The 27,969-nt window shown below is 43.0% G+C and overlaps 8 protein-coding genes across 11 annotated transcripts; 4 read left to right on the top strand and 4 right to left on the bottom strand.

The window, feature by feature from the left end:
* Positions 1 to 270: 270 nt before the first annotated feature.
* LOC135430365 (putative mediator of RNA polymerase II transcription subunit 26) lies at positions 271 to 8,674 on the bottom strand. Of its 4 annotated transcripts, none has more exons than XM_064685014.1 (11): positions 8,461 to 8,674; positions 7,284 to 7,915; positions 5,703 to 6,692; positions 3,512 to 5,033; positions 2,633 to 2,805; positions 2,288 to 2,554; positions 2,071 to 2,208; positions 1,757 to 2,006; positions 1,416 to 1,699; positions 1,172 to 1,354; positions 271 to 1,108 (listed from the first exon to the last, which is right to left on the bottom strand). In XM_064685014.1, exons 2-11 carry the CDS (start codon positions 7,899 to 7,901, stop codon positions 1,028 to 1,030), a joined length of 4,506 nt encoding a protein of 1,501 aa, XP_064541084.1. In that variant the 5' UTR covers positions 7,902 to 7,915; positions 8,461 to 8,674; the 3' UTR covers positions 271 to 1,027. The 4 variants fall into 4 exon arrangements, with proteins under 4 accessions (XP_064541084.1, XP_064541083.1, XP_064541085.1 ...); XM_064685013.1 differs by having other exon boundaries at positions 8,465 to 8,673; XM_064685015.1 differs by lacking the exon at positions 8,461 to 8,674 and adding an exon at positions 8,088 to 8,232.
* Positions 8,675 to 8,725: 51 nt separating this feature from the next.
* On the top strand, positions 8,726 to 11,309 carry LOC135430372 (probable deoxycytidylate deaminase). Its single transcript, XM_064685023.1, has 2 exons — positions 8,726 to 8,818; positions 10,524 to 11,309. Exon 2 carries the CDS (start codon positions 10,528 to 10,530, stop codon positions 11,107 to 11,109), a length of 582 nt encoding a protein of 193 aa, XP_064541093.1. The 5' UTR covers positions 8,726 to 8,818; positions 10,524 to 10,527; the 3' UTR covers positions 11,110 to 11,309.
* Positions 9,320 to 10,437, top strand: Clc (clathrin light chain). The gene is made up of 2 exons (XM_064685022.1): positions 9,320 to 9,476; positions 9,602 to 10,437. The coding sequence occupies exon 2, from the start codon at positions 9,610 to 9,612 to the stop codon at positions 10,273 to 10,275; it is 666 nt and encodes a 221-aa protein (XP_064541092.1). The 5' UTR covers positions 9,320 to 9,476; positions 9,602 to 9,609; the 3' UTR covers positions 10,276 to 10,437.
* Positions 11,310 to 11,429: 120 nt separating the features above from the next.
* On the bottom strand, positions 11,430 to 14,546 carry Su(var)3-3 (lysine-specific histone demethylase Su(var)3-3). The gene is made up of 4 exons (XM_064685017.1): positions 14,404 to 14,546; positions 12,784 to 14,331; positions 12,188 to 12,726; positions 11,430 to 12,125 (listed from the first exon to the last, which is right to left on the bottom strand). Exons 2-4 carry the CDS (start codon positions 14,322 to 14,324, stop codon positions 11,512 to 11,514), a joined length of 2,694 nt encoding a protein of 897 aa, XP_064541087.1. The 5' UTR covers positions 14,325 to 14,331; positions 14,404 to 14,546; the 3' UTR covers positions 11,430 to 11,511.
* A 143-nt stretch (positions 14,547 to 14,689) lies between these two features.
* On the top strand, positions 14,690 to 22,843 carry LOC135430370 (peritrophin-44). The gene is made up of 2 exons (XM_064685021.1): positions 14,690 to 14,825; positions 21,692 to 22,843. The coding sequence occupies exon 2, from the start codon at positions 21,766 to 21,768 to the stop codon at positions 22,705 to 22,707; it is 942 nt and encodes a 313-aa protein (XP_064541091.1). The 5' UTR covers positions 14,690 to 14,825; positions 21,692 to 21,765; the 3' UTR covers positions 22,708 to 22,843.
* On the bottom strand, positions 15,085 to 16,692 carry LOC135430369 (peritrophin-48). Its single transcript, XM_064685020.1, has 2 exons — positions 16,430 to 16,692; positions 15,085 to 16,289 (listed from the first exon to the last, which is right to left on the bottom strand). The coding sequence occupies exons 1-2, from the start codon at positions 16,434 to 16,436 to the stop codon at positions 15,292 to 15,294; spliced, it is 1,005 nt and encodes a 334-aa protein (XP_064541090.1). The 5' UTR covers positions 16,437 to 16,692; the 3' UTR covers positions 15,085 to 15,291.
* A 398-nt stretch (positions 22,844 to 23,241) lies between the features above and the next one.
* Positions 23,242 to 24,792, top strand: LOC135430368 (peritrophin-44). The gene is made up of 2 exons (XM_064685018.1): positions 23,242 to 23,586; positions 23,641 to 24,792. The coding sequence occupies exons 1-2, from the start codon at positions 23,577 to 23,579 to the stop codon at positions 24,714 to 24,716; spliced, it is 1,086 nt and encodes a 361-aa protein (XP_064541088.1). The 5' UTR covers positions 23,242 to 23,576; the 3' UTR covers positions 24,717 to 24,792.
* Positions 24,793 to 25,543: 751 nt separating this feature from the next.
* LOC135430362 (peritrophin-48) lies at positions 25,544 to 26,716 on the bottom strand. Its single transcript, XM_064685010.1, has one exon. The coding sequence runs from the start codon at positions 26,714 to 26,716 to the stop codon at positions 25,613 to 25,615; it is 1,104 nt and encodes a 367-aa protein (XP_064541080.1). The 3' UTR covers positions 25,544 to 25,612.
* Between the last annotated feature and the right edge of the window lie 1,253 nt (positions 26,717 to 27,969).

Raw genomic sequence — 27,969 nt, 5'->3', positions numbered from 1 at the left:
TATTAGCGCAGAACGGACTTTAGTTGCCGTAAAATTCAGCAACAAATTCGAAATGAGGGCGCGACCAAGCGATTTGTCAAGGCCACAAACCGCCTGGCTGATTATTATGTTTGGCCATGCGAGCTGGACACAAACGGTAAGAAAGGGAAACTATATTTGAGGCAAACAAGTAACATGGGCTCGAACTGATGATACCCTGTTTTCAGATTAAAATTATTATATAATTTGTATTGAAATTGAAGTTAGAGCTTAGCAATAAAGTTATACAAGTTGTAAGGCTTAAATTATTTATGTATTAATATTTGTTTTATTTACAAGCAATTTATTTCAATTATTGAATGAACTTGAAAGCAACTGAATTGTACAACTAGTGTTTAAATATATATAAGAACTAAATAGAATAACTTCGGTCATGGACATTAAAAATAAAAGGCCGCAAACCATAAATTCTGCACTATGTCTTTGTCTATTGTTAAAATTCATTTATACTGTAGGTGCTAAAACTATTTTGTAGTGCGCTTACTAATACCGATTCTATGTAAATTTTGGATGTGTCGGTAAAACATAAAAAAGTGTATTCATCTATGCGTTTTGAAAAACACATTGCCAAAGACAACTTAAAGATCTATGTGGTATGCAACTAAAAGTGCATTGGACTTTCGGATTTAAGCTTATGAGATAGTTGCTGACAGAATCGCATTATTATCTTAAGGATACCCATATTTATAGTATTATATACATAAGTTTTATACGTTGCTACAACCAGTCACAGCATAAACACTCTAACATAGTATGTTTATGCGATGTGTATAACATATGGCTTGATTGGATCGCAGACTGAAGAAGACTGCGATATGCAATACGAAAAACCCTTCTAGCACAATCTTAAGATTAATGTTATATGATTATAACTAACAACTCATTGAGTTTATTGCAGCTTTGTTGTATAAATTAATATATATTCAAGCGGCTCCAGCTCCAGAACAACCTTCAGTAAGTAAACAAAGCCTATTATTGCTATTGATAATTACTGCATTACTTCGCGAAAACGTTTCTGCCGCTCCAAACTCTCAACTTCAGCCCAACAGTTGCGCATGTTGCGAAACAGCTATCAAATTCAAAAATATACATTTTTATATAAATCAACCGACAATAAAATGGAACAACTAACCTCATCTATCCAGTTGTGTTCGGCCAATAGATCATTTAGTATTTCCGTCGAAGTCTTGCCGGGAAACTGTTGTTGCTGCTCTGTAACACGCTGCGAACAATTGATAAACAGATTGAACTTCTCATGAGCAATCTTGTGGAAGAGATCCGCACGCGCAGCACAAATGCGACACAATACAATGTCCTGAAAGCACATAGAACAGTGAACAAAACAATTTATATAGACAACTATAAAAATGGTTTACCTTCTCGTATACAATTCGCGCATCTGCAGATATGGTCTGCATGGTGTTTGGATTATAGGGTTCCCCAAACAGAAGGAAACGAACCGCAATGCCTGGTTGATGGCAGCCAGCGCAGTTCTTCTGGGTCAAATTGTTCTGCACCCATTCAGAGAAAACGTGACACTTTGGCCACGTCTCAATTGATGAGATAATGCTGCGTGTCCACGGGGTGATGGCCAACAGTTTCCGTTTGCAATTGTCCATAATGTTGTCTATTACGCGCACGCTACCCAAAAAGTAGTCATCTGGAAAGTAGTTAATAAAATTTAATAGATTTAATGAAACTGTAATCGAACACTTACCTTTCTCGCGCGTTATCTCAGAGAAAAAGCTTGGATCGAGTGCCTGCGATATCATTGTTTGTATATAAATTTCAAAATTATCCCGATACGTTAGAAAATCCTCCATTATCTTCTCAATGAACTGCTCAGTATCGTCGGCCAGCAGCTCGGAACGCATAAACTCCACAATTGTCTCAGTGTGAGATTGCATCTGTATGCGAACGGGTGCTTTGAGGTAGAGTTTCTTCGTTTCTAGATTCCACGAAGCGTACTATATGGTTACAAAGAGAAGAGAATTTTTAGTTCTGATAACATGGATAGATATTTGCATTTACTTTGGACATGTTCCGGTAAAAGGTCTTGCCGTTCTGTCGAAATGGCTCGTACTTTTGCAATATACATTTAGAGTCCACCTGCCAAATGGTGGGCCAATCGTTAACCAAATCCGCACGTAAAACGATAAAGTCTCCGGTCTGTGCAAGAGTTAAAAGAAAAATTGAATATTAATGATTGATTTAAACGGGCGTAATGAGTTCTTATTGCTGAACATACTTTAAAGTTCTCAGCCGTGGCTGGTGTTCCCGTTGGTGCACTTCCATAACCAACATCTGCCCCACCCTGCAGATCCTGCTGCGGATTATAGCCATCGCTAGAGACATGCAATTGTGGCTGCTGCTGCTGCTGTGCCGCCTGCAGCTGTTGCAACTGCTGGTGTTGATGCAAATGCGTTGTTGGCTGGCAGTAGGTGTTCTTGCGCGGCGTTCCCTTGATGCGTCGTGCTGCTTTTCGCTTGCCATAGCCCTTGCCGCCGTCGTCACTCTGTTTGATAAGGAATAGATTAACAAACGACGAACGGGCGAGCAAGCTCTTGCTAGAAGAAACAGAGGAAACACTTACATCTTCCTCCTGCGGCGTCCAAACGGGATCCGTGTCCGAGTCGGTGAACTCCTCTGGCTCACCAACCGCACCGCCCTCCCCAATAGTTGATGTATTCAAGAGAAGCGCGTGCATGCTGCTCTCCTTGGCCTTGCGGGAGCATTGCTCCCGACGCGGCGGCAAGTTTAAAGGGTCTGTGAAGAGCACAAAAGTAGTTAGCAAGCATCATCAATGTGGTGGGGCGGCGGAACGGCAAACACAATGGCAATCAAGCCAATCGCCGAACAACAACTACGTCAACAACATAAACCCACAGCCGAGAAGCCATCGAGGGAGACTGCCGCTGCAGCCGTTCCGGCTCACAAGTAAATAATAAAAATACAAGTTTTTATTTTTTGATGATTTTTTTCTTTTCTTTTTAAATTAATAATATTTGTTCTCGGTATTCCATCTCAAAAATACTTATACTTTCTTTTTCTTTTTTTTTTCTTCTTTTTTTTTTTTTTTGTTTTTTTTTGCTCTTGCGTTTCGGCATTATAACAATTTTAAAAGTTAAGTTTATGTATTCGGTTTTTACATATGCACAGTGTCCATGTCCCTGGTATTAAGGTTCGTTGTCTGTCTCGTCTGTCGGGTCACATGGATCATGGATGCGATGTGGTCATTATCGCGACTAATGCTGCCACGGCCAAATCAGATTAATAAGGTGATGATGATTGGGGGCGGCTGGTGTTGCCACGCTAACAGCTGTGTTGATGGCGGCTGCCGCCGTTGACGCGTCGGCGGCGGCGGGTGTGTGATGGTGGTTGTTGTTGTTGTTGTAATTGTTGTTGCATGGCGCAGCAGTAGTTGCGATAGTAGAGTGCTTATTGGAATTATGCTGTTGGTCAAGTAACATACCTTGACTGCCGCTCCCGCTTCCACCAACACCAGAACCCAACTGCGCGCAATGCTGCTGCACGAAATGCTGTGCGGCGCCCAATCCCGGCGAATCCTGTTGCTGCTGGGCGTATGGCCGAAACGAGGATGTCGTCTGATCGGCTGCGGGATGCTGTATGACAGAGGTAGATGTTGATTCAGCGGCTGCTGCTGCGGCAGCTGCCGCCGCCACCATTTGTGCATGCGGCCTCTTTTTCGGCAGTATTTGAGTTTGTGAGAGTATTTTGATGCGATGCCCATCGTCTCCGACGAGACCGGCCAGATTCTGTGCCGCTTGATTGTCCGTCGCTGCTGCACCCGCTGCTGTTGCCTGCGACGTGGACGCTTCATCACCGGCACCAGCCTTGCCTTTGCGTTTATAGGGAGCACGTGGATAATTAAGCTTGCGCGAAGGCTTCACCACTGGCGGCGGATCATCGTCACGATCGCCTTGAAGAAATTTCAGATAACTATCCATAAACTGTGTCTTCTTTTCCCCAATTGACGTGCCCACGCTGACTGGCTTTGGTGCGGCGGGGCTGTACGTTGTTGACGTCGTGCCGGATGTGCTAAGTGTTGTAGTCGCCGGCGTTAACCCGTTATTGCTGCAATCGTGCGTTGTAATAGAAGGCGGCTCCGGTGAAGGCGTTTTGTTAGGATTACGTATGCCAAAGTTTGTATTGTTTGTCGAGGAGTTCGTGTTGCGCCCATTAGTTGTCAGCGAATTGGCATATCCCTGTTTAGGTGCACTATTCGCATCAGCCAAAAAATCCAGCTCCTCTTCTATGTTTGGCACAATGACCTTATTGCTGGCCTCGGTGGCAGCTGCAGCTGCAGCTGCCGTTTCCTCCTCTTGCTGATGCACAGCCTCAACCTTTTCTTGCTGATGTTGCTGCTGCTGCTGTTGTTGTTGTTGTTGCTGTTGTTGGTGCTGCAATTGTTGTGCATAGACCTGCTGCTGCTGCTGTTGTTGCTGTTGTTGTGTGTAGACCTGCTGTTGCTGCTGCTGTTGTTGTTGTTGTTGCTGCTGCTGTTGTTGTTGTTGCTGTTGTTGCTGCTGCATACACGCCGTGTACTGGGATGCAATGGGTTGCGGAAACGCTGGATAGTACTGGGCAAGCTGCGTGAGGTGCGATTGCGCCTGTGACGATTGCAAGTGTGCGGGCTGCGGCAGATGTTGCTGCTGCTGCTGTTGCTGCTGGGAGGACTGTTGATGTTGCTGGCTGTGCTGCGGATATGTGGGTATGTTGATGGTTGTCGCCGGTGACACAGACGCCGCATTGTTCTCCGTTTTGAGCGGCGCATTCCACTTGCTATTAAAATCGTAATACGTATTTTGCTGCTGTTGCTGCTGCTGATTATGCTGCTGTTGCTGCTGCAGCTGGTGGTGCTGCGATTCCTGTGGACTGCGAACGGTGCTGTACTCGCTACTCGGAATGAGCGTCTTCTTCGGCTGTCGCTTGCGCGGCGTCTTTGCTGGCTTAGGTGGCGGCTTTACGTCCTCCTGCAAATGGACCAACAATAGGATTTTGATTAACACACTGGCTAATGTGTTGCTTCAAATTGGTTATGTATTAAGTTTGCATGTGGGATATATTTATAAAATGTAGTACAAAGATCACATAAAACTTCCTCAACAACGTCACGTCACAGTTTCAAATTGACCACAAGATTTTGCCAACAAAACAATTAGCTATGATTGCAATAATTTAATAGTTTTAACAGAACGTACGTATGTATTTATATTTAGAAACAAATAAGATTTATAATCAAATGAAAACGAAAGACCGCCACCAAATTGTAAACAATAACAGTATAGAAAAGATAACAGAAGGTGAAGAGCGAGTACATATATACTGTTATGTATGTTAACATAAATGCTTTGCATAAATACACATTCAGACAAATTAATAGCAGTTTCTTTCCATACATATATATACATAGTTGGAATATGTACATACTTTGTTATACACATGGCTAAAATAGGTTCGATTATGAACTAGTTCTGCCTGTTAAAATCGATTACAAATCTGTATAACAGCCGTTAGGTAAACTGAACGCGAAAACAAAACACACAAAATAATAACAAAGCATAAGCAAAACAAACTTAAACAGACCAACAAAACAAACGAAAAATTAATCCAAAATAAATACATACAAATGAAATACAAACCTTTGGCACTGTTTGAATCTGTGACGCTAAGCTGCTCGAAGTCCCTGTCCCTGGTGACAATATCATATTAGCCACAACGTGCTGTCGCCGGCCTTGCGGCGAGCTAGCACTCTGCTGCTGTTGTTGCTGTTGCAACAAATGCTCCTGCGCCACTGCCTGCGCCTGTGCCTGTTGCAAGGACACTGCCGCAGGTGAATCTACATCAACAACGGCCGGCTGATAGAACGTTTGTTTTATCTCAAGACCTGGAGGCAAATTAAACACGAGATTCTCGCTGTTATCTGCACCGCCAGCTGCATCATTGGCATAGTCCAGCTGCCGATGCTCTTGCTTGACGTGCAACTGCAACACACTTTTAATCTCCTCCTGCCCATCCTCTGGCTTTGTCCAGCAGTGCTGCTGCTGCTGCTGTTGTTGTTGTTGCTGCTGCTGCAAGTGCTGCTGTTGCTGCTGTTGCAGCGTGCTTTGTATCACAGATGAGTAGGCCACCGTTGTGGGCGCTGCAGACGAACCCGCGCCTGCCACGTTCATAACGGTGCGTCGCGATACTGGGGAACCAGCCGCAGCTGCCGCCGACGCGGATACCGGCGCCGTTGTCTTATAGACAATCACCTGTGGTGATCCGCCCACATCGACCGTGTGTAAATTCGTGATAGGTGATCCGTCCGCAGAGCTCAATGCAGGACTCGCATACTGCGCCGCATAAGCAGGGCTAACATTCTGCTGTTCGATGTGTATCGTTTGCGGATCCTTGCGAGCCAACTTCAGTTTTTGACCATCCATGGTGTAATAGGTCTCCGTCTCGGCAATCTCATGTTGCAATTGTTCCTGCTGCTGTTGTTGCTGCTGCTGCTGCTGCTGCTGCTGTTGTTGTTGTTGTTGTTGCTGCTGCTGCTGTTGTTGTTGTTGTTGCAATTGGGTCAAGTAAATTAGTTCGTTGTACGCTTTGATTTGCGCCTTTGCTTGTTGTGAATTTTCTTGTTTGATTTGCTACAGATACGTTGTTGTTGTTGTAGCCGCAGAAGTTTGGTTGGCAGGTTGATTTTTTGTTTTTGTACATAAATTTGATGGAAACGGAAATTGTTTTGTTCGGATTTCGTTACATATTTACAGTACATACATAGACAGTTAGGCATAAGTTGAGGCATAGTCTAAGCAGAGTTAGTATTAGGGAACTTGAGGGAGCATCAAAAGGGGCCCAGCAGATACCAGAGTTTGCAATTGAGCTAGACTCAAATTAGCTACTATTCAAGTAAATGGCTCCAAGTTAAGCGTAGAGTTATCAGTAGTACTCAGCAGGGAATAATTGGGAATACTAACAATAATCGGCAATCAATTGTTTCTCGGTCACTTCAATTATTTTCTTAAAGGAATGCTATACCCTCTTTTTGTTAAGTGCAAAGCCTCCATATTAATGGAGATATTAGAAAATACCACCGATTAGTATGCATTGAGAATTGCTTTTAGGAGGACACCAACACACACTCACACACACAACCTGAGCCCCTTGAGCCCCTCCTGGCCATGGCCATCTGCAACTCTGTGTTAAATTTGGTTGCAATAATTACTTTTAATACTCACCACTTTGTCAGCCACTAGGTTCAGTTGCTGTTGTTGCTGCTGCTGTTGCTGTTGTGCCTGCTGCTGTTGCTGCTGCATGGCAAGGAACGTGTTGGATATCATGTTGGGTGTGTTCCACGTCAGCGAAGTCGATGTCAGAGCCACTGTAGTGGGTGACGGCGAGGCGCCGCTGGACGATGAGTTCTCGCCGTAGTAATTGGAGGCAACATTGTTGACAGCAGCGGCTGCTGCAGCGGCGGAGGAAACAGCGGCTACCGCAGCTTGGTTTTGAAAGGAGCTAAGCTGTTTGTCCAGCGATGTGGGCAGTTGCAGTTGCTGCAGCTGTCGGTGCGGTGTGTTGACCGTCGTTGAGGCATAGTGCGCCGGCTTGGGCTGCACGCTAGCGGCGGCCGCATGATGATATATCTGCTGGAATACTGGATTGTAGCTGCCGATCGGCGATGGTGGCACGAAACTGCCGCCGCTCGCTGCAGCCGCGTTAAAACTAGCAAGGCTGGCCGCTGTAATTGTCGCTAAGTGCGGGTGCTGAAATTCCTCCGCTGAGCTGCCCGTGCTGCCTGCGGAACCGGGTACGATGCGATTGTAAGCGTAAGACCAGGGGCTGGAGTTGGGATCCATGTGGGGTGCTTGAGCTGGAAGCAGGTTTAGGGTTAATTTTCAATTTCAGTGTGGGATAAACATCAAATGCAGACTCCAGGGCTGCGAGTACAGACACCGTCTGCTCAATGCCCCGTCGAGACATACATACACGCATATGTACATGTAGAAATTTTTGTTTTTTGTTTGTATTGCATTGCAACTCACTTAACGCATTCACTTATTTATGTTTTTGCAGTTAAAATATGTTTAAAAGGCTACATCAATACAGTTGTGCTTTATGCAGCCCTTGCGACAAGTGCATTTTTCGCAGATACTTTGATATTTATACATATACACACATACATACAATGATAAATTATGCCGCGCACAATTTGGCGTGTTTTGGCAGTTACTGGAAGGCACATTTTTCTATTTTTACATGTTTTTTTTCAATTAAATCAAACAATTTTATTATGCGCTTACATACATATGTATGCGTGTAAGTTTGTACATCAGTTGATATTTCCTTTGACCACTTTTAACATGTACATACTTATGTATGTATGTATGCTTAAAGTATATGTATGCATGTACATACATACATGTGTGCGTGCGTTGAGAGATAGTCACTGGCGAAGCAACTTGTTCGTTTTACTGCTTCGTTGGTTTCACACTTCGATGGATCATCTTTATTTTTAGCTTTGATTATGCACTTGTCTATTTACGTTACAATTTTAAGTAAATTTATTTTGTAAACTACTACAATTGGGCTGCATAACTTTTTTGTGGGTGAAACAATCTCCAAAATGGCCGCTCAAGTACAAATGAACTGTTGTTCATTTGAACAATGCACACGTGAATCAGTTCGATGAAATTCGTGTGCTTATGTTAGCCTGAGTGTTAAGTTTTTGTCTTGTATTTGCTATTATATTATTTTATATTTAATTATTTGCTTGGTGAGTTGACCTTCCGGTATGCCAGAATTATATTTTGAATCTTAAATGCAAGCTCACATACATTTATAACAACGTGCGAAAATACAATATTTATGTATGTAAACATGCACATAAATCTATATTATTCATACTATCCAACAAGTGTTGTAAAATGTGATATATTTATACACCAGCGGTCAATTAAATCGTCGCAGGCCATTGTAAGGCCAGTTCCTTAGTCTTAACATCGATTTGATGCACATAATCTAATAAAATCTTACTTAATTTATTATTATTAGTGCATTCAAACATTTTTACAGCATGCGGAAAATAAAATGTTCACACCGTTGAAGTAGAATTAACACAACCATGTTAATAGAAATTATCCGGGTTGTTATGCAAAGTAATACTAACTATATTTTGTTAAAAAATATTTTTAATTTATATTAGTAGAACAAAAAATTCTATTAATCGTATCGGACTTTAAAATAATAATTTTATATTATCGATAAATTGTCATCTCTATTAGTGACTGTCGTTTTACTCATTTCTACAAAGATTTTTTTTACAAAAAAAAAAACTTGTGAAGAGTACGCATATTAAAAATTAAAATTTGTATATGCGCAGAAAATAAAAAATAAAAAGCTAAACTATCATTTCGTAAAAAACAACCAAAGTGGTAGGTATTTAAGAATTTGGTTAATGAAATTCATCATTGCACATATCTTGATATTTCCACATATCTACGTGTAAGTGAAAATACGCCCATTAACTGTAAACATGTCTGCGTGTAAAATTTTCTAGAGTACAATATGGATTTCGGTGATGATTTTGCTACCAAAGAGGAAGTCGATCCAGCAGCAGAGTTTCTGGCCCGCGAGCAATCGGTTCTGGGGGACCTTGAAGCGGAAATAACTGGTGGATCTGCAACAAATGCAGCTGCAGCACCTGCAACTGACGATGGACTACTTGGCGGTTTAGTCGGCGCCGGGGCCGAGCTGGGTAGCGAACTATCTGCAAACATTGGAGGTGGTTTCGAATCGTCGACGGGCAGCTTCGAAGTCATCGGAAGCGAGTCGAACGAGCCAGTTGGAATCTCAGGACCGCCGCCGTCGCGTGAAGAGCCCGAGAAAATACGCAAATGGCGTGAGGAACAAAAACAGCGGCTGGAGGAAAAGGATCTTGAAGAGGAACGCAAGAAAGAGGAATTACGTCAGCAGTCCAAGAAAGAGCTGGACGACTGGCTTCGTCAGATTGAGGACTCCATTTCCAAAACAAAACTATCGTCTCGCAACGCTGAGGTACAGGCCGCATCATTGGAGAATGGGGCTGTCGAGCCTGGCACCGAGTGGGAGCGCATTGCCAAGCTGTGCGAATTCAATCCTAAAGTCAATAAATCAGGCAAAGATGTCTCACGGATGCGTTCTATTTATCTGCATCTGAAGCAGAATCCCATACAAGTGCAAAAAATCGCCTAAGATACATATAAACCAATTAATGCACCTAATCAAATTTGAATATTTAGATTCTGATGAAAGTATTTTTTGTAAATTCCAATTATATTAAATATATATTACTTTAATTTTGCCTCTATTATATGATAATATTCATAATGAATAAAAAAGAATCAGACACATAAATGTATCTTATTACTATTAATTATTTGGTCGAAATCAAAACCAAACCAAGTGAATCTCAATTTATTTATTTCAATGTTTATTTTCAGTGTAATGCCCAAGGAACGCAACGAGAAAAGCGAGGAGGCGGCAGATCTTACTGCAAGCTTGGCGAAGCTGCATATTCAAAAGCGACAGGATTACTTACATTGGGATGATTACTTCATGGCCACGGCCGTACTCTCGTCGAGGCGTAGTAAAGATCCCTCCACGCAGGTTGGCGCATGCATTGTGGATAAGCATAAGCGTATTGTAGCAATTGGTTACAATGGATTTCCGAGAGACTGTAGCGATGATGTTTTTCCCTGGTCGAAAGACGAGAGTGATCCTTTGGAAAATAAGAATATGTATGTGGTTCACGCGGAAGCCAACGCTATACTCAATAGCAATAGCACTAGTCTGGATGGTACTCGCCTCTACACGACTCTTTTTCCCTGCAATGAGTGCACGAAATTAATCATACAATCGGGTATACGAGAAATATACTACATATCTGACAAGTATGCGGAAAAACCAACCTATCAAGCCTCCAAGCGGATGCTCGATGCAGTTGGCATCGTCTACCAGCGACACGTTCCAACGCAAAAGCAGATTATTATCAACTTTGACGAAACCCTTAAGGGGGAAAGCAAATAATAAACCCGGTTTTGAACACCTTATTTAAAATCTATGTCAGTTAATCCAGGTGTACGGTTCCTAAGGCAAAAGATTGCAGCTAAGTTTAAAAGTATAATAAACCTGGTTTTAAAGAGTAAATGTTAAAAAACACTAAAAATTAATTTGATTACGTACTCTATAATTTCTGATTCTATTTAATATAAAACTATAAAAACGAATTCCAAAAAAAATTTCTAAGTTATAGCCTTTGTACTCGGTTAGTATATAATTTAGCAAGATAATAACTCATCCTGAATTTTGACCACCGACCGAAACAATATCTAGAAAAACACAATTACTTATACATACATATTGGACATATCTATATTTCTAAGTCGGGTCTTCGGTTCTGGCTCATGCAACTATAAAAAAATACAGGATTTAGTGCAAATCTGTTGAATCGGTAACGTTTGAATTCTCCTCAGACTTTTTGGACACGGGCGAGTCAGAAAGACGTGGCGAAAGGTCGCGCAGTTTTACAACATTGCCCACTGAAACCGAATTGGCCGCCTCTGTAACAGAATAGCCGATGTCCGGCGGTGTACCTTCCGGATAGCCTAAATAGTAATCAGCAATGCGACCAGCCTCACGTAAGCCGCTCAAATACGCGCCGTGCACAGTCGCTGGGTAGTTGCGTATCGTGTGCTCGCCCGCAAAAAAAAGGCGAGGTAGCTCTTCGGATTCTTTGCTAAAATGTGGCTCGAAACTTGTAGGCGGGATGACTGGTGCTGCAAGAAGATCATAGTCACTGCCAGAGGAACCTACAGAAACATAACTATATGATCCACGGGCCCACTGATCGCTGCGCCAACGAGTGACGACCGTCTCCTTGGGCTGAGGCACCGATGTGTTGCCAAATATATTTTTTAGTACAGACATACAGCGTCCGATAATGATGTCATCCGTCACGCTCTCAACAATATTGGCTGCCATGCCAGCGACGAGGGCCAGCAAAACCGGTGACGAGCTGATGCTCCAGAACAGAAACATTTCTCCTTTAAAGTAAACATTTTTGAAATGGTTTTCAAGTGAATGGAAGCACAAGTGTGCCACTCACCACGACTGGCAGTGGTGCTGCCCACATGGCCAAAGAGATTCGCATTGGGATCCCAGAATATACGATCAAAACAGAGCACAACCTTGTTGAGATTACCAAATCCCAGGCGACGTATGGCTTGTTGCTTCCAGTCTGGCAGTGGTGGATCAAATTTAACGGTATTGCCATGCTGTGACTCTTCCTGTGTGACCGCTACCTTTAGAACGCCCAGGGTAAGCGTACAGACGGCCAAATCGGCCTTGTATGTCATTTGCGAGTTGGAAGTTTTCAGATTTTCAGCCACAATCTCTACACCTTTGCTGTTGTACTTAATTTCTTTGACGGCGCTATTGAGCCGTATGTCAATGTTCTCGGTAAGCGCGACTGGGACACAGGAGTAACCATTACGCACTGTTGTATGGTGTCCAATAAACTCAAAGTCATCATCCTGATCCCAATGCTTTAGCGACAAGTTGTCCAAGCGTGTGGCATTCGCGAATTCCAGATTGGCAAAGTGCCAGTCAAGTATCAGACGGTCGCGTGAGGATAGATACACCTGGCTGCGTAAATTATATATTATATGAATCCTAATGTTCATTTAAATAATATCCACGTACCTCGGTCCGTTTTGTTCTAGCTCTTGGAGCTTGATCTCCATCTTATGCCCCTCACTGCGCAGCTCCGCTTCGACATTGACAAGGTCTTCCAGCTTAATTTGAGTGGTGCGAATAGTGTATTCTTGGCACGCATAACCATTTTCGTTCTGGGTGCCCTTTGGTACGCGCTGTTTGACTAATGTTTGAAGTTCAGCCTTGAGCGTTGCAATCTTCTGTAGAATGCTCTTCAGCTTTTTTCGGTGCTCAATTATTTTTGTTTGAGCAGCAATAATCTCTTGCATATGTGCGGCGCGCTTCTCCTGCACGGCCTTGTCCTGCATATTAATAATCCACTCCAGAGCATCGCCCAATGAGACCGGATTATTGCCGGCGTAGTTAAAGTCCAGACGATGCGACAGATAGCTAGCCGATTCAAGAAGTCGATTAAATTCGCGCTCAATAACATCATCTTTTTCCTTTGGCACTGGTTTGCCATCGGGCCCGTATAGTGGACATGTCTGCTGAATTGGCACCAGATCCATGCCAATCTGCTTGCTCAGAATAGTCATGGGATTGCCGTAAACGCCCGTCACCACCATAGCGCCCAGGTCGGCAATATAGCTGTTTTTGCGAAAAGTGGCAATACGCCCCCCAACTCGGTCTCTCGCTTCCAACACGATCACATCCATGCCGAACTGTTGCAACTGTTGCCCAACTGCCAGTCCAGAAATACCCGCACCAATCACGATTACCTTGCCAAGCTTCTTGATGGGTATGGGAGTTATTCGCTTGAAGATGCCGAAATTGATAAAGCCGTGCCGCTCCAAAAATGAGTGTACACGTCGCACCAGATTTGGGTCACTGTCGAAGGGCGGCGGCAGCCGTTTAAGCGCATTATCAAAAGTCAACTGGGTTTTGGGATTATCCACCCACATGTGCAGCAGACCGTTGCGTATATTAAGGAAAACTCGGTGCCCCAGTATGCCCGAGCGGCTAATATCCGGAAAGCACGCCTCCTCATTAGGTGTCATTTTGCTAAAGGGCAGGCGGGACTGAAAGACTGCACCTTCCTGCCCGGAAAGTACCGTTGGGGTGCTGTTATCGCGTGCATCCCCATTGGTGCCATTTGTGTCCTTTGGCAAAGCGCCGCGGGTGCCAGAGGCTGCGCTCTGATGAACTGCTGTCTCCGACTTCCGGGAGCGCAGATCCGTCTGCACATGACCGCGTTTATCCGATAGTCCAGTGCTGCTACCTGAAGAGCCCGAGCTGCACTTTTCAAAAGACGCATTCTCCGCACTAACCGTTGCCGGCTTATTCGTGTAGTCGACTTTGGGCTTGTTGCGCCGGCTAGTGCGCCGCTCGTCACTGGTCGCAGGTGTGTCGTTGGAGTCGTCGTCAAATTTTGCCTTCGTTTGGTTACCGGCTTGACTGCCGCCTCCTGTGGGGTTTCGTTTGGGAGACGGCTCCCCGTCAGAGTCGTCGCTAATCAGGGTTACATACTCGATGGGTTCGCCCATTTTGCCGGTGCTGGTACTACTGCCACCGGACTGAGTAGGCTTCATGCCAGAGCTGTTGATAAATTGAAAATCGAAACTGAGCTGTGAAACACAACGCGAGTCTTTTCCTAATTTGACTACTTACAATTTTATACTCGTATAAATTCAAAACTCAAGTCGACAAAAAAATGTGTATATAGTAGCTCAGCACGGATTTATTTTACACATTTTTTTTTATTAGTTTGCCGTCACTTGCTGTCGGTCTGATATTTGCACGCGTGTTTATTTAATTTTGCAGTTTTAAATGTTTTTCGTTTAGCATTGCAAAAACAAACTTGCAACGAGCGACGGCGTTTTATCGTGTAATAGAGGAAAGAGATGGACTATTTGGTTGTAATCAGCACGCAACTTAACAGTGACACGAAACTTAACACTGTCTGGAACTGTTGAATAGCAGGATAACTAACAGCATAACATTAATAACAAAAAAAAACCAACAACTTAATATAATAATATCAAGATTATCAATTGAAACAATCATTTTGAGATTTTGTTCGAAATGAAAAGGTAAGTTGCAAGAACCTTTTAAGCTGAGGCAGTGTTGTAAAATATCAATCGATTTTTCTATCGATACCGAGTATCTATGCGATATTTTTTCCATTTTTAAGTTAACGGAACCGCAATTTACTGTTTTATTATTTTGGTAGAACAACCAATCGTAAACCTAACAGTATCTTTAACATCATTATTTTCGGCTGCAAGTTATGCGTTTAGCGAGTTTATTGTTGCGAGGGTAATAATAAAGATAAGATTGGCTAAACAAATGTTCTGATTTTATAAAAATATGTTAAGTTCAGGAAATACATGGTTTAAACATCAACTGCAATTCACATGTACACATAAACAAACTATACGTGCGTTCCTGCTGTCAACTATTTGATTGACACCTACACATCCTAGTACGCACACACATATGCACATACATACGTATGTACAAATATGTATGTATGTATATATTGACACGGCTAGTAGTTCAGTCACGACCATCACAGCACTCGTCGTAAATAATCTTACTAGAGCAGCCTTGCACTGACTCATCGAAAAAGTAATCCCAATGGCAGGTGCTCTCCTCAACTTCGACGCCGTCCACACACGTAATATAGTTGTGGCAGTCGTTGCTGCTGCTGGTAACGAGCATGGTGCCACGCCCTTCACAACGGTTGTGTGTGCACACCACTGAAGTGGGCAGGCCGCATTTCTTGTTAATGTCATCGAAGAAGTAGCCCTCTGGACACTGGGCCCACATGGGATCGATGTCGGGAACGGCACCGAGGTCGGCGCAATAGAAGTAGCCACGGCAAGTGGCGCCGTCCGATTGGTAGCCAGTAATCGGACTATTTTTGGACAAGCATACATCCTTCTTGGAATGCGCTGTGCATTTCACTTTACTTTTAGGCGCACAGTCGCCGATCTCTACATCAAAGTACTGCGTTGACGTGCAAGTCTTAAGCGTATGCTTTCCATTCTTGCATTCATAGTACTCGTTACAGTCATCCTCTTGTCGAAACTTGGTCTTGTCGGGCAATATTTCGCATATATTTGCTACGTCCACGCAAAGCGAGTCGACTCCATACTGGCACGACTGCGTGGTTTCATTGAAATGCTGCGAATTCTCGCAATGACCGCCTAGGGCCTCGCCATTCCTGCAGTAGAAATAATTTTGGCAGTCTGTTGGATCGGCTACCCATTTTCCATTCAATCCCTCGCAAAGGTTGCCACAGTAAATGCTATTGCTTGCCGTTGCCTTCTTGCACTCCTGTGAACTTGGCTCAAAGACCAGGGAATCGGCACAGGTGTGTAGTACTCCCGTGTCGTTTATGCATTCAATGTACTCGTCGCAGGTGCCGGGCTTGCGGATGTGAGTGCCATTTTTGAAAAGGCGGCACATACCAGCGAAATCGTGCAACGCGTGCAATGGATGGGGCAGGCATATTGCTAGTAGGACTACTCCGATACCGAATCGCAATGACGCTAAATATGAATTTGAAAAGTAATTTTATGTATATCATATATGTACATGAACAGCAGTGTAAACAATTCATTCAAACTCTATGTACTAGTACTCAGGCGAAACACCTGCGACTTTAAATGTCTTCTTTTTTTTTACCCACCGTGCATTTTTGATTGGGAAATTCCACTTACTAACAACTTATTAAAGACAAGGGTACGGTGCGACTGCTCAAACTGTCTGTCTATGACTAAATGCAGATTGGTGCTTGAAGAGAACTTATATTTGGGGTGGAATATTGCTGATACTGATACCTGATTCTGCAAAAAATTAGGGGGAATGTGTTCTGAGCGGCTCAAATCTTATCTGCGTTTTGCTAAAAATATGCAGATATTGCAAACTATGGCGGGACAAAATAGAGAATTTGTTTAATTTAAAGTCTGACAAGAACCAACGCATTCCCTTAAAACAAAGAGTGCTGAAAAGTTTCCAACATACCTAAACAATTTTTAGCGATAGATAATGTTCTTGTTTATGTACATAGTAATAGCCAGCTGACTGTAGAGCTTTTACATACATACACACATACATATGTACATATGATTCTCCCCTCGTAAATCTGCCAAATTGATAAACTGATTGTCGAACAGCGTTCATTAACTGTATTGAACTAATGGTAAATAGGTGAACAACACATGTCACATTTCGAACCCTGCCTAAGTTAAATTATTTAAAAAACCTTAAAGCAGATATGGGAATTCTTTTCAATAGTGTTCGACTAGGAAATACCCTAACTTACACAGCACATTAACATTTACCTATATATGATAAAATAAATTCTGATCGACTTCAAACCCATTTCTTTATATCTTATTAAAAATTCCTTTGACCAAAATTTGCAAATATTCACCGACACATTGCACTACGTCACAGCTTCAACTAAAGACCAGCTGCATTGGGTGCCGAATCTTCTACTTATACTCTTCTTCTTGCTAGCTTACACTCATACTAAAAACCTTTCGTTAAAATTACAGACAAAAAAAACAACGCACAAGCACATTAGCACACCACCTGCACTGGGCCGCCTCGCAGGCTCAACTGAAACCAAGCTGCAATGGGCAGCCCTATTTATACTATTGGCCCTACTTCTGGAGAGCTTACATTGATCTGCTTTAATATTCTTAAGCAAACTCACCACCCGCACTATGCCGCGTCGCAGCTTCGACTGCAGGCCAGCTGCAATGGACAGCGACTTTTATACTGCTGGCTCTTCTTGCTAGCTAACACTCATATTAATAATCTTTCGTCAACATTACAAATAAAAAACACGCACAAACACATTAGCACACCAACTGCACTGGGCCGCCTCACAGGCTCAACTGAAATCAAGCTGCAATGCGCAGCCGTATTTATACTATTGGCTCTACTTCTGGAGAGCTTATACTGATCTGCTTTTATACTTTTACATAAATACACCATCCGCACTATGCCGCGTCGCATCTTCGACTGCAGGCCAGCTGCAATGGACAGCGATTTTTATACTGCTAGCTCTTGTTCTTGCTAGCTTACACTCATGTAAAAAAAAAAAAAAAAACACGCACAAACACATTATCACACCACCTGCACTGGGCCGCCTCGCAGGCTCAATTGAAACCAAACTGCAATGGGCAGCTCTATTTATACTATTGGCTCTACTTCTGGAGAGCTTACATTGATCTGCTTTTATATTCTTAAGCAAACTCACCACCCGCACTATGCCGCGTCGCAGCTTCGACTGCAGGTCAGCTGCAATGGACAGCGATTTTTATATTGTTAGCTCTTCTTCTTGCCAGCTTACCCTCATATTGATAATCTTTCGTTAACATTACAAAACAAAAAACACGCACAAACACATCAGCACACCAACTGCACTGGGCCGCCTCGCAGGCTCAACTGAAATCAAGTTGCAATGCGCAGCCGTATTTATACTATTGGCTCTACTTCTGGAGAGCTTACACTGATCTGCTTTTATACTTTTACATTAATACACCATCCGCACTATGCCGCGTTGCATCTTCGACTGAATACCAGCTGCAATGGACAGCGATTTTTATACTGCTTGCTCTTCTTCTCGCTAGCTTACACTCATACTTACAAACCTTTCGTTAACATTACAGACAAAAAAAAAACGCACAAGCACATTAGCACACCACCTGCACTGGGCCGCCTCGCAGGCTCAACTGAAATCAAGTTGCAATGCGCAGCCGTATTTATACTATTGGCTCTACTTCTGGAGAGCTTACACTGATCTGCTTTTATACTTTTACATTAATACACCATCCGCACTATGCCGCGTTGCATCTTCGACTGCAGCCCAGCTGCAATGGACAGCGATTTGTATACTGCTAGCTCTTGTTCTTGCTAGCTTACACTCATGTAAAAAAAAAAAAAACACGCACAAACACATTACCACACCACCTGCACTGGGCCTCGCAGGCTCAACTGAAATCAAGTTGCAATGCGCAGCCGTATTTATACTATTGGCTCTACTTCTGGAGAGCTTACACTGATCTGCTTTTATATTCTTAAGCAAACTCACCACCCGCACTATGCCGCGTCGCAGCTTCGACTGCAGGTCAGCTGCAATGGACAGTGATTTTTATATTGTTAGCTCTTCTTCTTGCTAGCTTACACTCATACTAAAAACCTTTCGTTAACATTACAAAAAAAAAAACACGCACAAACACATTAACACACCACCTGCACTGGGCCGCCTCGCAGGCTCAATTGAAACCAAGCTGCAATGGGCAGCTCTATTTATACTATTGGCTCTACTTCTGGAGAGCTTACATTGATCTGCTTTTATATTCTATTATATTATATTTAAGTAAACTCACCACCCGCACTATGCCGCGTCGCAGCTTCGACTGCAGGTCAGCTGCAATGGACAGCGATTTTTATATTGTTAGCTCTTCTTCTTGCCAGCTTACCCTCATATTGATAATCTTTCGTTAACATTACAAAACAAAAAACACGCACAAACACATCAGCACACCACCATCACTGGGCCGCTTTACAGGCTCAACTGAAACCAAGCTGCGATGGGCAGCCCTATTTATACTATTGGCACTACTTCTGGAGAGCTTACATTGATCTGCTTTTATATTCTTAAGCAAACTCACCACCCGCACTATGCCGCGTCGCAGCTTCGACTGCAGGCCAGCTGCAATGGACAGCGACTTTTATACTGCTGGCTCTTCTTGCTAGCTAACACTCATATTAATAATCTTTCGTCAACATTACAAAAAAAAAAAACGCACAAACACATTAGCACACCAACTGCACTGGGCCGCCTCGCAGGCTCAACTGAAATCAAGTTGCAATGCGCAGCCGTATTTATACTATTGGCTCTACTTCTGGAGAGCTTACACTGATCTGCTTTTATACTTTTACATTAATACACCATCCGCACTATGCCGCGTTGCATCTTCGACTGAATACCAGCTGCAATGGACAGCGATTTTTATACTGCTTGCTCTTCTTCTCGCTAGCTTACACTCATACTTACAAACCTTTCGTTAACATTACAGACAAAAAAAAAACGCACAAGCACATTAGCACACCACCTGCACTGGGCCGCCTCGCAGGCTCAACTAAAACAAAGCTGCAATGGGCAGCCCTATTTATACTATTGGCTTATTCTTGAGAGCTTGAATTGATTTTATTTAATATTTTTACACAAAAACAAGGCTACAACGGAACGATTTGTATACTGCTGGCACTTCTTGCTAGCTCACACTGATGTTAATAATCTTTCTTAAGCATTTATACATCCCTTACTCCCATACTCGTTAAGCCCATGCCTGGGCCGGTTTACCTATCTTTAATAAACAGTTTTATTTAATTTTTTTTCTTTTTCAAATTTTTAAAATTTTGTACCTCTATGACAATGTTATAATTATACCCTTGTAGAGGGTATTATATTATACGCTTGTAAAGTTTATATGTTCTAGATCAGCATCAACAGGCGATTTGATATTGGCATTTTTGTCAGTCTGTCTATGCGCACTAGTCGGCCACTTTTTAAGCTAAAGTATTTCTGCTGCAGGCAGTAAATATTCAGTACCGGCCCTCTATCATTGAAAAATTGCTTGTTTCCCAACATATCTTGACCAAACCCGACAATTTTAAATTTAACTATGCTTCTTATATATGAGTCAAGTCTTATCAAGATCACAGTTTTGTATTATATAGCTGTTTTCTTTGATATTTTCACCAAACTCAGGATTTACAAAATTTGCTCAAAAAACATATTTTGCTTGATCTTCCATATGTATAAAGTTATACAATAAAGGGACGTCTTAGAGTCGAAGCGTTATTTATATGTTTTTGTAATCAGAAAATATGGTTAAAAAGCTTGTTAAGCTCATCAAAGTATGCAATATTTTTACATCTAATGAAATAAATATGCAATGCAAAAATCGATATAGGTTAATTCTATCACTGAAAAAAGGATATTAGTTGTTTCGTTAAATCTTCAACCTATAAGTAATATGTCCATATTTCTGTTTAGCTAGGTCAGGGTTTTCGGTCTGTATGAACATGTCGACCTCAGACCTCATATTATGAGGACTTGAACCACCTAATTTCCTTTTTTTGGCTGAAAGCTAGTTAGTTTTTACGATTCTCGGGTTCTCGCTTAGCTCGTTTTAATACAATTACTTTGGGATTTTGTAGTATTATCCTAAAAGTATACAATCTGGTTGAGTCTTGTTTATGAATGCTCCACAGACCCGCTCTCACCATGCCAACAAAAAAAAAAAAAAAACAATCCAGTTTCAAAGACACAAGTCGCCGGAAATGGCGTTGTTCATAAATATTGTCTATGATACGGAACATTATTGACATGCCCGATGCGATTACTTGAAGAATTACGCAGATAGCTGCAGACGTCGAGTAGCTGGGCGATCAATTACTAAAATGTCATTTAATTAAAAGCTAATTACATACATAAACAGCGTTCACAATGAATTGATAATCCAAAAGCACTTGAAAAAAGTATAAATGATTAATCGGACAAGTAGGTAAAAGCTCAAAAAAAAAAATAAAATTAAAAATTAAGAAAATGTTAGGTGAATCAGAGCATTATCGCAGTTTAATTACGACACTTTTGAGGTGTTTTGGTTGCGGGTAAGCTTATCTGCAAATGTGCGAACAATTTTAATTAAACGCACCGATAGGGTATTAGGTGCCGCTGGCTAGGCCCTCTATATAAAGCATATCATGAAATTGGTAGGCTTAGTATTGAATTGGTATGCTCCTATAGCATACAATAAGTCGCTAACAACCTGAACGCAATGACGGGTAGGGCACTGATACTGATATTGAAATTGAAATGGATACCACCAAGGATTTCTAATTAAACTGACACTTTGATATCTTGCAGCTTCTCATTTGAAGGCTTTTGCCGCTTTTGCGGCCGCCTGCCTTTTGCTGGCCAGCCAGGCAAGTGCCTATACTATGGAGGACATGTGTGCTCAGTGGTCGGGCACTGGATATATTGGCAATCCTACCGATTGCACCCGCTGGGGATACTGCAAAAATCAGGAGCTTGTGGCCACAGGTACCTGTAGCAAGGGCGAGGTTTATGAACCGCAGTCGCAGACCTGCCAATACGATTCTACCACGGCGTGCACCACCAGCGCAAAGCAGACATGCGCTGCACTGAAAACTGCCGGATTTGTGGCAGAGCCTACAGATTGTACCAAATATACCTATTGCTTTGGCGATGGTACATCCGAAACTCAAACTTGCCCAACTGGTCAGATGTATGCTGCCAACAATAACTCCTGCGTTTGGGGTCCAACATGTCCACAGGATACACTCTGCCGTTTTATGCCGAACAATATTTTTGTCGGTGATCCGACCAGTTGTCAACAATATCTACAGTGCATCAATGGCTACGGAGTATCGGGAAGTTGCCCCGATGAATTTCCTTACTATAACGCTGCTAGCAATGTTTGCCAAAAAACTGATACATGCACAGGCAATGGCGGTGTAACCACTAGTACTCCACCTGTAACAAATATTCCATGCACTCCTGGATTGGAAACTTATACAGCAGATGGAGAGACTTGTTACGGATACCTATACTGCGATGGCGTCGCGGAAGAATCTGTTTGGGGATCCTGCCCCTTTGGATTGTCATTTGATGAAGCAAAACAAACATGTATCTCTCCCGCAGCCACCCTTTGTGGATCGGATCGCTGTCAAAACACGAATCTGACATTCGCAGCTGTTGTAAATACAGAGTGTAGGAGTTATACATATTGCCCGTCTAATACCGTGGGCACTTGCCCAACAGACTTTGAATATTTTGATGAGGTAATCGGGAAATGCGTGGCCGAGCAACCCAAGCAAACTATTTGTAGAGAAACACTGCCTCCGAGTTCCAACGAATAGTAAACTATAGACGAAGCCGGTGAAATTTCCGTTTTTAACTGTTGCCTTAAATTGTATGTACGTAATTAAATATTGCTAAAGTAAAGCGCATATAAATAAATCAAATCAGTTAATCTAGCATTCTGCTCAAAATGTATGCTGGCGTCTTAATTAATATGTTCATCCAGGTGCCAAGAAATACCAAGAAAATTTGATGAATCCAAACGATTTTCCTTTCCTGACAACTTTACCTGTGTAACACCTGTTGGTTGCCCTGTTACCATGGGCGGGTTCGATCAAATAAAAATGGATATTCAAATTTGTATTCCTTGGCGCAGAGTGTGCGCGGTCTTTCGGTCAGGGAAGAAATCACTCAATGTATTTGATTTCACGATAATATCGAGTTTTTTTGTTCAATATTGAATTCAAAGGGGCGTTCACTCAAGTCAATCAATGCCTGGCCACGACTCGGCTCGACATGTCAAATTTTCGTATCAGCATCGATAGAGGGTTGATGGCATACGCAGATGTTTACCATGGAGACACCGAGCCACCGAGCCAGCAATGCGACATGTTATTGCCGTGTAATTTACATGCTGGGCCCGCTATCAGATGCGAATGCTATCGCTCACATTGATTTCTGATATCAGAGACAGGCAGAAGAGACATCGACATTGTCTTCCTTGGCCCTGTGCATTTTCAAAATTGTTTTTTTCGCTAAAAGCCAATGAATGAAACGAATGAAGCTTTGCATATTTAAGAAGGCGCCGCCTGGTGGCAGCGCATCAGTCAAGTTGTGGAGCTGCACGCGGAGCTAGCGATTGTAACAATTTAAGGATACCGTTAACTGACACCGATAACACCGATAACTACCGATAACTATCGACAGCATGATGCAAGGTAACTGAACGCATTGCTGCTGATCATCATTGATCCTAACACCGTTCATTGCAGCTAGAGTGGTCCTTCCCCTGCTTGTGCTCACCCTGGCGGGCGTGGCCAGTGCCGTTAGCAAACTGGACGACATCGATCATCTGACGATGGTGGAGATGTGCGAACTGCTGCCATCAGACACGAGCTTCCTGCGCCCAAACACCTGCAACAACTGGGTAACCTGTCCGAACAATGGCACCACCATAGAGGAGGGCACCTGTGCCGCTGGACTTAACTATAATAAGGATCAGGGACGCTGTACCATGGCCTCAAATGTCGTTTGCCCATACGCAAATACTGCTGACTCCAACGCACATGTCAATGCCTGCGCCAATGAGACGGATGGCACTTTCCTTGCCGATCCCAGCAGCTATAACTGTCACGGCTACCTGCTGTGCAAGGGTCATCGCGAGGTCAAGGCCGATTGTCCCAACGAGCTGATCTTCAATCCCGAATCACACTCTTGCGTCTATTTCAACCAATATAGTTGCCCGGGATTCAGCAAGAAGACAACCTCGCCCGCCTGCCGCTCCTTGCCCGACAACACTCGCGTGGCCAATGAGGAGCATTGCCACAAGTACTATGTCTGCCTGAACGAAGTGCTCCACGAGCGCGAATGTTCCGCCCAGATGGCTTACGATGTGTCCCTGGGTCGCTGCGTCGCCGCAGCCAATGCCACCTGCTATGGCACGGCGGCGCTTCCACCGCCAGAGAACACCTTCTGCATGGTCAACGGTACAACGGCGCGTCAGGGCTACTTTGCAGATGATGAGTCCTGCAGTCACTATTACATCTGCAAAGCGCCTGCTAATGGCAAGCACGACACGAACCCCCAGCATCTGCAGTGCCCCCTCGGCTCGTACTTTGACGTCGAGAAGCTATCCTGCCGCGATCGGGTCAATGTTCGCTGCCCTCTGGACCGCTGCGCCGACTTCGCCCTGACCTATGTCAATGTGCTTGGCGACTGTCAAGCCTATGCCCGCTGCTCGAACGGTGTCCGGGTTAGCATCGGCCACTGCCCCGCCGACTACTACTTTGACGAACGCAGCCAGGGATGCACTCCCACCAACCACAACTACGTCGCCTGCGCCGCTTAAGCGTAAAAAGTAACCCAGCACGAGATGCAGTGCGTCTTCAAATTGTAATTAAATTTAACCAATTAAATCAGACATAAATTTGGTGTTAGTCGAAAGCATTGCAAATTGTTTTTGTTCTGTTTAAAATTGATTAGTCTTCGATTATAAATAGATCATAATTGGGGAAAATACGCTGCCTGCGGAAAGTTCAAAGTACCCTCAACATACGCACAATACAAATTCGAAATTCCTCAAATAACTTCAAGATTTCACTTGAACAAAGACGACTATTTTAAAAGCATTTAAAAAAATTATTATAGTAAATCAGTTATCGAACTGTCAAATATCAATGCGAAATTCCGCAGAACTCGGGTACTCGAATACGTACGTATACCTTGTACAAAACATACATTATGCGTGGTAATTAATACTGACGAGCACTGATATATTATTATCAGGTGCTTGTACCTACTTACTAGTAGTAATTGTTGCTGTTGCGATAAATGGCAAGGTGAGGCGGAAGGCTATCTTGAAAACGAACTGCCGAAATATGGTTTGATACAGACAAATGTTTTTGAAGAGGCGTCTAGAATGTTGTTCGCCCTGCTCATCTGATGAACATTTCTATTAACTGTTCGTACAAAACAAATTGCAATTGGAACAAGTATAAACGCCTTAACATCGGAATAATCGCTCCCCGAACTGTATAAGACTGTATAATATACAGCTCGCAAAAGTTGTTCAAATTGTGTTGATAATATACAAATCCCAAATATGAAGCCATATCAGACTCCATTTATATATATATAAATTATAAATATCAAAGTCCATGGTTAGCAAATAAATAAATGAGTATATATGCGTATAAATTTATGAAATCGATTGGGTCAACCCAAACCAAACCCCTGCCTTGAGCCTTAAGCCCTGGCCCGTGCCTCTCGAGCGTCTGTGCTGGTGTCGTCATCCATCATTGTTAGCAGCGCGATTTGTGTTGTGGATTGGCTTGATAGGGCGCAGGCTGTGTACGCTATGACCTCGGTGGTGCAGCGCTGAGTCAGCTCGTCGAAGTAATCGCCATTTGGGCAGGTGCCCTCGCCAATTTTGACACCGTCCTGGCATATGGCGAAGCCCGTGCAGCCATCATTCGACTCGTTGGCCAGCTGTATGCCCGTGTAGCCAAGGTCGACGCATCGATCGTAATCGCACTGGAGCTTTGATCGCGGCACACAGGCGCCACCATCCCGGGCAGAAAAGAAGCGACCATCGTCGCATTCGCCATGCTGCAGCAGCATTTGACCATCGGCACCCTCACGGCAATAATAGTAGCCATTGCAGCTGCTCTCATCGGAGATGAAGCTGCCCGCTTTGGGGCAAGCCTCTGGCGCTGCTGTCAACGGCGGTGGCTCCGTGATCGCGCACTCCACATTCTGTGGATAGTCACAGTCGCCCTTTTTGGCGCTGAAGTAGAAGGTGGCGGGGCAGGTACCATTGATGACCTCGCCCTTCCAGCACATTTGCCAGCCATTGCAATTGAGGGTGTCCTTAACGAAGACGCCATCAGGCAGAATGTTGCAGTAGCTGTCCGGATTCATTTTGTCACTACACGGAAAATCACGTATACATGACTCGGTGCCCGGATTATAGTTGAGTCCGTTATTGCACACGCCGCGAGTGCCCACACCCTCCCTACAATAGTAATAGCCATTGCAGGAGTACGGATCGGCGGCAAAGCCATTCGGCTGTGCCGCGCAAGGATCGCTAGAGATGCACTTGACATCGGCGGATGGCACGCAATCCCCAGTTTGCCTGGCATAGAAAAGTCCATCGTCGCAGGTGCCGCTTACGGGTTTGCCATCGACGCACTGTATCCAGGCATTGCAAACACGCGGATCGTTAATTTTGGTGCCATCAACGACCAGTGTACAAATGAGTTCCGGATCAAAGCTGGCAGCCAAACATGTTGGCAGAATCAGGCCAAGCCCGAGAAGTATGTGCCAAACCGAACTATCTACAAAAGACATAAATACTATAAGGTCGAAAACGATCTGCTTTAACCTATTTAGAAGAGAGCTAATATCCAAATAAAGGGTATACAAGATATCCCTATACTGAATTATTCATTTGCTGTGTAAGAGTATCCTGCAATTTCAAACATATGGAATATGTCAAGAATATAATAGAAGAAGAAATGTTTAAATTAAATGTACTTTAGTAAAAGTTTTGGTATATTCAAGAATTATATGATCGTGATATGATATCAGATCTGAAAAAGGTTTTTGCTAAATTTACACACTTGAATTATTTAATTTTCGCTTTAAGTTCGACAATGCACTTTTAATATTCTCATATGCAGCATAAAGATTATCCGATACTAAATACTACTTTTTTTCTGATCCGTAAATAAATTGAAAAATTTACGCACTCATGTTTATGAAAACGAACAGGAACTGCAGAGCGATCCGCCTGGACAATGAAAACGACTAGCTGGGTGGAACGCGACTTGCCTATTAAATAGAACTTCCCAAAACAAAAGGCTGACAGGGGGCACATAAATTTTGGGGCATTAAAACAGAGCTGAAAATGTCGCTATCTGTTTAAATTGAATACATATTTTATCAATTGACTTAATCAATTTGACAATTAATAAATTAGGAAATACCGCCCATTTCGCCAGATAGTCCCATTTGCGAATTGTTTAAAAATAATTTAGAGACGACATCAAGAACTTCAATCCTTATGACCAATAGGTTTCTATCTTTATTGAAGTGCGTTATTCGAGAATTATTTATATTTTTTCTTATCACGTTAGTTTTGATTTTAATTGAATTAAGTCCCGCCCGTCGCAATTTGTTTTTTTTTTTCGGCGGATAGACAGACGGACTTGGCTATAGCAACCCGACTTTTAATGCTGATCAAGAATATATATACTTTATGGGGTCGGAGATGTGGTCTTCTATGCTTCACACACTTTATAAAAAAAAATTGGTTTATTTACTTGATTTATAGCTATGAGGTGATAGCTATAAAATGAAAGATACTTGGATATACATGTACCATTCTAGCAGACTCATATCAAGTTTGGTGGCTCTAGCTCTTATTATTTACCCAATTTGCTCAAAAAACAGTATTTTGATATCGGTTTTTATCGATTATTTGGGGAAAGTTATCGATTATCGGAGACAAACTCGCACTGCGCGGGCACTAGGAGGACCTACATACCAAATTTCAAGTCTCTAGCCCTTATAGGTTCTGAGATCCTTGCTTTCATACATAC

The sequence above is a fragment of the Drosophila montana genome, unplaced genomic scaffold (assembly GCF_035044405.1).
Source record: "Drosophila montana isolate Dmon_TW-CO22-7 unplaced genomic scaffold, ASM3504440v1 contig_3003_1, whole genome shotgun sequence".
NCBI classification, from domain to species: Eukaryota; Metazoa; Arthropoda; class Insecta; order Diptera; family Drosophilidae; genus Drosophila; species Drosophila montana.
Note: the sequence above shows the minus strand (reverse complement) of the source record. Positions and strands in the feature narration are given on the sequence as shown.